The 7232-nt window shown below is 30.5% G+C and overlaps 1 protein-coding gene across 2 annotated transcripts; it reads left to right on the top strand.

Moving 5' to 3' along the window:
* Positions 1-4620: 4620 nt before the first annotated feature.
* Positions 4621-6485, top strand: LOC139843656 (large ribosomal subunit protein eL30-like). Of its 2 annotated transcripts, none has more exons than XM_071833774.1 (6): positions 4621-4689; positions 5482-5522; positions 5618-5723; positions 5842-5943; positions 6034-6102; positions 6199-6485. In XM_071833774.1, exons 2-6 carry the CDS (start codon positions 5502-5504, stop codon positions 6237-6239), a joined length of 339 nt encoding a protein of 112 aa, XP_071689875.1. In that variant the 5' UTR covers positions 4621-4689; positions 5482-5501; the 3' UTR covers positions 6240-6485. The 2 variants fall into 2 exon arrangements, with proteins under 2 accessions (XP_071689875.1, XP_071689876.1); XM_071833775.1 differs by having other exon boundaries at positions 4652-4677.
* The last annotated feature ends 747 nt before the right edge of the window (positions 6486-7232 follow it).

Genomic DNA, 7232 nt, shown 5'->3' with positions numbered 1-7232 from the left:
AACAAAAATGCTTACAATTACATCCTCATTCATTTTCATCAACAATTCTACTCGTATGCACTCGTATTCGTACTCGTACAATACCCAGCTTCTAAATATATTTATTATTGGTATATACACTCCAATGATCAGCTATTAATAGCCCTTGTGAGTCACCTAACACATGTGGGAACCATCATTTGGCAACTAGCATGAAATATCTCATAAAATTACAAAAATATTAGTAATCATTCATGACTTATTTACAAGTAAACAAAATTACACATCCTTTATATCTAATCCATATACCAACGACCAAAAACACCTACAAACACTTTCATTCTTCAATTTTCTTTATCTAATTGATCTCTCTCAAGTTCGATCTTCAAGTTCTAAGTGTTCTTCATAAATTCTATAAGTTCTAGTTTCATAAAATCAAGAATACTTTCAAGTTTGCTAGCTTACTTCCAATCTTGTAAAGTGATCATCCAACCTCAAGAAATCTTTCTTATTTACAGTAAGATATCTTTCTAATACAAGGTAATACTCATATTAAAACTTTGATTCAATTTCTATAACTATAACAATCTTATTTCGAGTAGAAATCTTACTTGAACTTGTTTTCGTGTCATGATTCTGCTTCAAGAACTTTCAAGCCATCCAAGGATCCTTTGAAGCTAGATCTATTTTTCTCATTTCCAGTAGGTTTATCTACTAAAATTAAGGTATTAATGATGTTCATAACATCATTCGATTCATACATATAAAACTATCTTATTCGAAGATTTAAACTTGTAATCACTAGAACATAGTTTAGTTAATTCTATACTTGTTCGCAAATAAAGTTAATCATTCTAACTTGAATTTTAAGATCAACTAAGCACATGTTCTATATCTATATGATATGCTAACTTAATGATTTAAAACCTGGAAACATGAAAAACACCGTAAAACCGGATATACGCCGTCGTAGTAACACCGCGGGCTGTTTTGGGTTAGTTAATTTAAAAACTATGATAAACTTTGATTTAAAAGTTGTTCTTCTGGAAAAATGATTTTTCTTATGAACATGAAACTATATCCAAAAATCATAGTTAAACTCAAAGTCAAAGTATGTTTTCCAAAATGGTCATCTAGACGTCGTTCTTTCGACTGAAATGACTACCTTTACAAAAATGACTTGTAACCTGTATTTTCAACTATAAACTTATACTTTTTCTGTTTAGATTCATAAACTTAAGTTCAATATGAAACCATAGCAACTTAAAACACTCAAAACGGATTTAAAACGAAGAAGTAATGGGTAAAACAAGATTGGATAATTTTTCTTGTTGTAGCTACGTGAAAATTGGTAACAAATCTATATTAATCATATCCTAGCTAACTCATATTATATTATATATGTATTCTAATATATTATGTAATCTTGGGATACCATAGACACGAATACAATGTTTTGACATATCATATCCACCCATCTATATATATATTTCGGAACAACCATAGACACTATATATGCAGTAATGTTGGAGTTAGCTATACAGGGTTGAGGTTGATTCCAAAATATTATATATACTTTGAGTTGTGATCTAGCCTGAGGCTTGTATACACGAGGTCGTGGATTGATTTAAGATAATATATATTGCTTTATTTTCTGTACATCTAACTGTGGACAACTTGTTGTAGGTTACTAACGAGGACAGCTGACTTAATAAACTTAAAACAGCAAAACGTATTAAAAATGTTGTAAATATATTTTGAACATACTTTGACATATATGTACATATTTGTTATAGGTTCGTGAATCGACCAGTGGCTAAGTCTTACTTCCCGACGAAGTAAAAAATATGTGAAAGTGAGTTATAGTCCCACTTTTAAAATCTAATATTTTAGGATGAGAATACATGTAGTTTTATAAATGTTTTACAAAATAGACACAAGTAAATGAAACTACATTCTATGGCTGGATTATTAAACCGAATATGCCCCTTTTAAGTCTGGTAATCTAAGAATTAGGGAACAGACACCCTAATTGACGCGAATCCTAAAGATAGATCTATTGGGCCCAACGAGCCCCATCCAAAGTACCGGATGCTTTAGTACTTCGAATTCATCATGTTCGAAGGGAGTCCCGGAATGATAGGGGATATTCTATATGCATCTTGTTAAGGTCGGTTACCAGGTGTTCACCATATGAATGATTTTTATCTCTATGTATGAGATGTATATTGAAATATGAAATCGTGTGGTCTATTATTATGATTTGATAAATATAGGTTAAACCCATAACTCACCAACATTTTTGTTGACGTTTAAAGCATGTTTATTCTCAGGTGATTATTAAGAGCTTCCGCTTTTGCTTCCTATCATATGGATAAGATTTGGTGTCGGCATGCTTGTATAATATTGTTTAAAACTGCATTCGAGATTTATTTTGTTGTAACATATTAATATTTGTAAACCAATATGTATTGGTAGTGTGTAAGTGTGATATTTGTTAGATTATCATTTCTGGATAATCTAAGTAGTGTCTTGTTAACCTTGTCGATAAAATAAAGGTTATGGTTTGTTTTAAAACGAATGCAGTCTTTGAAAAACGTCTCATATAGAGGTCAAAACCTCGCAAAGAAATCAATTAATATGGAACGTTTATAATCAATATGAACGGGACATTTTAATTAACTACTAAATAAAAATTACATCAACTGTCCCTCTCAATTCTGGAAAAAATATAAAAAGTATAAAAATTAAATAACTAGATCCTAAATACATTTTTAGTAAGCCTAAAATTTATAGAACTTATTTTCGGATCACTTTTTATTTCAAAATTACATAAGTTGAATTTAACTTGCTTAATATCAATCGAAACATCAAACGAGTATTACAATCATTTAATATTTATTTTCAATATACTTTATTTATATATAGAGATATATTTTAAATAATAATTATTATAATATCTTATTTTTATTTTATTAATTTTTAATAACAACAACATATAATACTTCAAATTATATTTTGAATTATTATTTATATATACATACAAACATATCTATTTACAATTAATTGTTCGTGAATCGTCGAGAGCAGTCGAAGGTCAATTGAATATATGAAACACTTCAAACTTTTTGAGACTCAATTTAATAGACTTTGCTTATCGTGTCGAAATCATATAAAGATTAAGTTTAAATTTGATAGAAAATTTTCGGGTCGTCACAATATTCATTGATATTATCATGACATTGCCTTTTTAGTCACGTACCATTAAATTAAATTAAAATATGCATTAATTTAATTAGAATCTTATATCATAATATAAATCTCTAAAATGATTATGTCATAAATTACGAATTATTCATGTATAAAAAATAAAAAAATTAAAAAAAACTTAAGTCCATGATAATATCATTAAAATAATTAATTGTATTTAATAAAAATATTATTAAGATGTTAATTTTATAATGTATAAAGCATTATGTATAACCTTAAAATAACACCCCATGACCATATGTATAATATTTGAAGCATTATGTACAACTTTATGATAAAACACTCCCATAACCAAATGTACAATATTTGAAGAATTATGTACAACTTTATAATAAAACATAATCATAACTATATGTACAAATTTTAAAATAAATTGTACAATCTTTTACAAAATATCTCATGAACACATGTACAAACTTTGAAGCATATTGTACAACTTTTATATAATAATTATATTTTAATTTTTGAAAAAATTTCAAAAGTTGAGGGTGCAAGTATTGTCACCGAATTATCTAATACTCCGATAATATTTTTGATTAGATTCATAAAGGGGAAATTGATCAAAATACACTTTTTTTAAGGCTTCAAACAAAATACACCTTTAAAAAAAAATTGTCTTTTTACACTTAGACGGGATTTCTGTCTACCACCTTTATCTGTCGTCTACTATTATTTTTACAAAGTAGTCGACGGTGATATTAAGGCGGTAGACAGAATTCCCGTCTACTGGCAGTTTCTGCAGGGTTAGTAGACAGTGAGAACAAAGCAGTAGACAGACATTTACAAAGTAGTCGACTGTCTACTGCCTTATTGTTGCTGTCTACTGCCTTGTTCTTTTTACACCATTCAGTAGACGAGAATTCTGTCTACCACCTTTATCTGTCGTCGACTACCATTTTTACAAAGTAGTCGACAGTGAGATAAAGGTGGTAGACAGAATTTCCGTCTACTGGCAGTTTCTGCAGGTATAGTAGACAGTGAGAACAAAGCAGTAGACAGACATTTACAAAGTAGTCAACTGTCTACTGCCTTGTTGTTGCTGTCTACTGCCTTGTAGACACTAACAAGGAATTCAGTAGACGGGAATTCTGTCTACCACCTTTATCTCACCGTCGACTACTTTGTAAAAATAATAGTAGACGACAGATAAAGGTGGTAGACAGAAATCCCGTCTGCCGAATGGTGTAAAAAGACAATTTTTTTTTTAAAAAAAATGTATTTTATTTGAAGACTTAAAAAAAAGTGTATTTTAATCAATTTCCCTTCGTAAAGTATTGTTCGATTATTTTAACATTTTAGCCCAGCCCGTTTGCAACCCTAAGTACTATCCCTGCCCATTTAAACCGGTGTGAGTATGTAATTGATGGATCAGAAATTAGGGTTTTAGTTTCTTCACATAATCAACTGAATTGCGCCGGAGTAATTCTTGTACGTTTGCAGGTATTTTTTTTTCTTTTCTTTACAATGAAATCGATATATGTATTTCACAATTGCAATCCATTTGTCATACGTGAATATTATCAACTTTGGCACATTACATTGCCTGTACGAGTTAATCGAACATTTGATCATCATTCTTTATTGATCTACACCTTTTCAGAGTTGTAGGTTGATTGTTGTTTGATATTTAGCATATGCAATGTAGCTCGGCACAATTAGGGTTTGATTTAGGTTTACTTGATTTAGGTTTACTTTGACATCACATTTATATTGTAAATTGAGATTCAAGATGTGATTATGAATTGCAGTTTTTGTTTAGGTTGAAATGCTACTATTACTATGATCGATTTGATTTGTAGTTTTGTAATATTTCATGTTTGCATAAACTTGGTGACACTGTGTTGAATGTATTTTTGCAATTTTTTGAAAATTCGTGATCATAATGTTATGTCTTCTGCTTGCTGTTAAGCTGAACTGCAACCATGCTTGACTCGCAAATTGAGCTTCTGTTAATAAAATATTAAGTTAAGATTATGATGTAATCCTGAATTTTTGCATATATAAGTTGGCATTGTGTTTTGTAGTGTGCATATATAAGTTGGCATTGTGTTTGATCTAGCAAATGTTTTATTATGGTGAGTTGTAACAATTACTGGAATAATTTTGCATTGACAAGATTATGATGTGTGTAATCATTATATTTGTTTTTATCAGGTTGAAATGTTACTGTTATACTAAGCAAATTTTTGCGGTTATGCGGTTATTGATTTCTGTTTGTGTTAAAATATGTAGTTTCTGTATTTGGAGCTACCATGGTTTCAGGAAAGAAGACGGTAAGTCACCGACTAATTATTGTTTTGTGTATCTTATTCTATTCTTTTATATCTATGTATTTAAATTTAAATCATTGTATTGTTTATTTTTGCAGAAGAAAACTCACGAGAGCATCAACAACAGGTTGGCTCTTGTAATGAAGAGTGGAAAGTTCACTCTTGGTTACAAGACGGTGCTCGAGTCTCTTAGGAGCTCCAAAGGTAGATTTACATTTTTTCTAAATTTTTGTGGATTTTGATTAACTTGATTTTGGATAAATAGGGTTGGTTTTGGATCGTTTGATGGACTTACAAGTTAGTTAATTGATGGGGATTGTAGGTAAACTGATAATCGTTGCGAACAATTGTCCACCCTTGAGGAAATCTGAGATCGAGTACTATGCTATGCTTGCCAGGGTTGGCGTTCATCATTACAATGGAAGTAAGTACAAGTCTTATCCTATTTTTGTTTGAATATAGTCTTGCTGTTTTGTCTTGTTAATTCAGTTTCACCTTTTTTTTGTATGTTTAGATAATGTTGATCTTGGTACCGCTTGTGGAAAGTATTTCCGTGTATCCTGCCTAAGTATCATTGATGCAGGTATTGATTCTGAATATCATCTACTATGTTAGGATTATGGTTATGGTTATTGAGAAACAATGTTATTAATCTGTTTTGGGTTTCGAATTGTTGTAGGTGATTCGGATCTCATTAAGAATCTGCCAGAAGATTACTGAAGCGCTTTCTCCACTCACTTTTTTCGTCTCTCCTTATTTTACCTAAGTTTGAGCCAAGTAAATTATCATCTTTTGAGTTGTGTGGTGGCCTGGTTAGTATAGCTTGCTTCTGTTGCTTTGTATTCAGCTGTTTAGTACTTTTGGTTCCAATGTTGATCTTACTTTATCATCATGGGTCACATTTGGCAAGACTGTTTTGTGCTTATCGTTCAATGCGACTTAACTGTTGGGCACCAACTTACCAAAGTGTAGGGATATAATTTGTTGATTTTTACTGAGAATAGTTGTACACGGGTAGCCGGGTAGGTGGTTAAATTATATTTAGGCAAAAAAAAAAAAAAAGAAAGATTAAAAAATTAACCTAATACCATCATTATTATTCTTTAATTATAACGTATTAGGCTGAAATAAAATTAATGCTCTTTTCATAAACTAAGCTGGAACATATTTGGGTAAATGAAGTCATGTTACGATCAAGAAGTACAGTTGCTAAGCCGAAAACTTAAAACGTGAGTGTAACTTAATATGAAATCCTAAATATTAATATGTGTATTAGTTTAATTTCCATATTAACGGATCTTAATTGAAAACGAGATCCAACATTCAGATCTGATCACGTGCACCACAAAAACGTCGAACTATCTTGGTCACCGGCAATGACAATTTTAAGCAACCCTCGGATGGGACCTTATGAACCATGGTTACGATTTTTCATCCGCGCCCATAATCCAATTTAGTTGTTTTAAACTAACAAAAAAGACTACTCGTATAATATAAAATGTTTCATATCGAGCTTTTTCTAGATTGACAAAACTCATCTTATGTCACCTTTAAATAGTCAAGAGCCAAAAGTCAAGACACATAGGATGCCCTTTATCTAATCATTTTAATATAAAAATATATCTAAGCACATTTTAGGAATGTTTGATATATTTTTTTTAAAGTCAATTTGTTGACATCGAATACTTCCATTTGCCACGCACGCACGCGCTT

The sequence above is a fragment of the Rutidosis leptorrhynchoides genome, chromosome 4 (genome assembly GCF_046630445.1).
Source record: "Rutidosis leptorrhynchoides isolate AG116_Rl617_1_P2 chromosome 4, CSIRO_AGI_Rlap_v1, whole genome shotgun sequence".
NCBI lineage: Eukaryota > Viridiplantae > Streptophyta > Magnoliopsida > Asterales > Asteraceae > Rutidosis > Rutidosis leptorrhynchoides.
The sequence above is the reverse complement of the archived record's forward strand: the minus strand, read 5'-3'. Positions and strand labels throughout refer to the sequence as shown.

Excerpts from the sequence above, each read along its gene's own strand:
- LOC139843656 (XM_071833774.1), top strand. The coding sequence starts at position 5,502 with ATGGTTTCAGGAAAGAAGACG. Across the intron at positions 5,523-5,617 it reads TGGTTTCAGGAAAGAAGACG|AAGAAAACTCACGAGAGCAT; the intron begins GTAAGTCACCGA and ends TTATTTTTGCAG. Across the intron at positions 5,944-6,033 it reads CGTTCATCATTACAATGGAA|ATAATGTTGATCTTGGTACC; the intron begins GTAAGTACAAGT and ends TTGTATGTTTAG.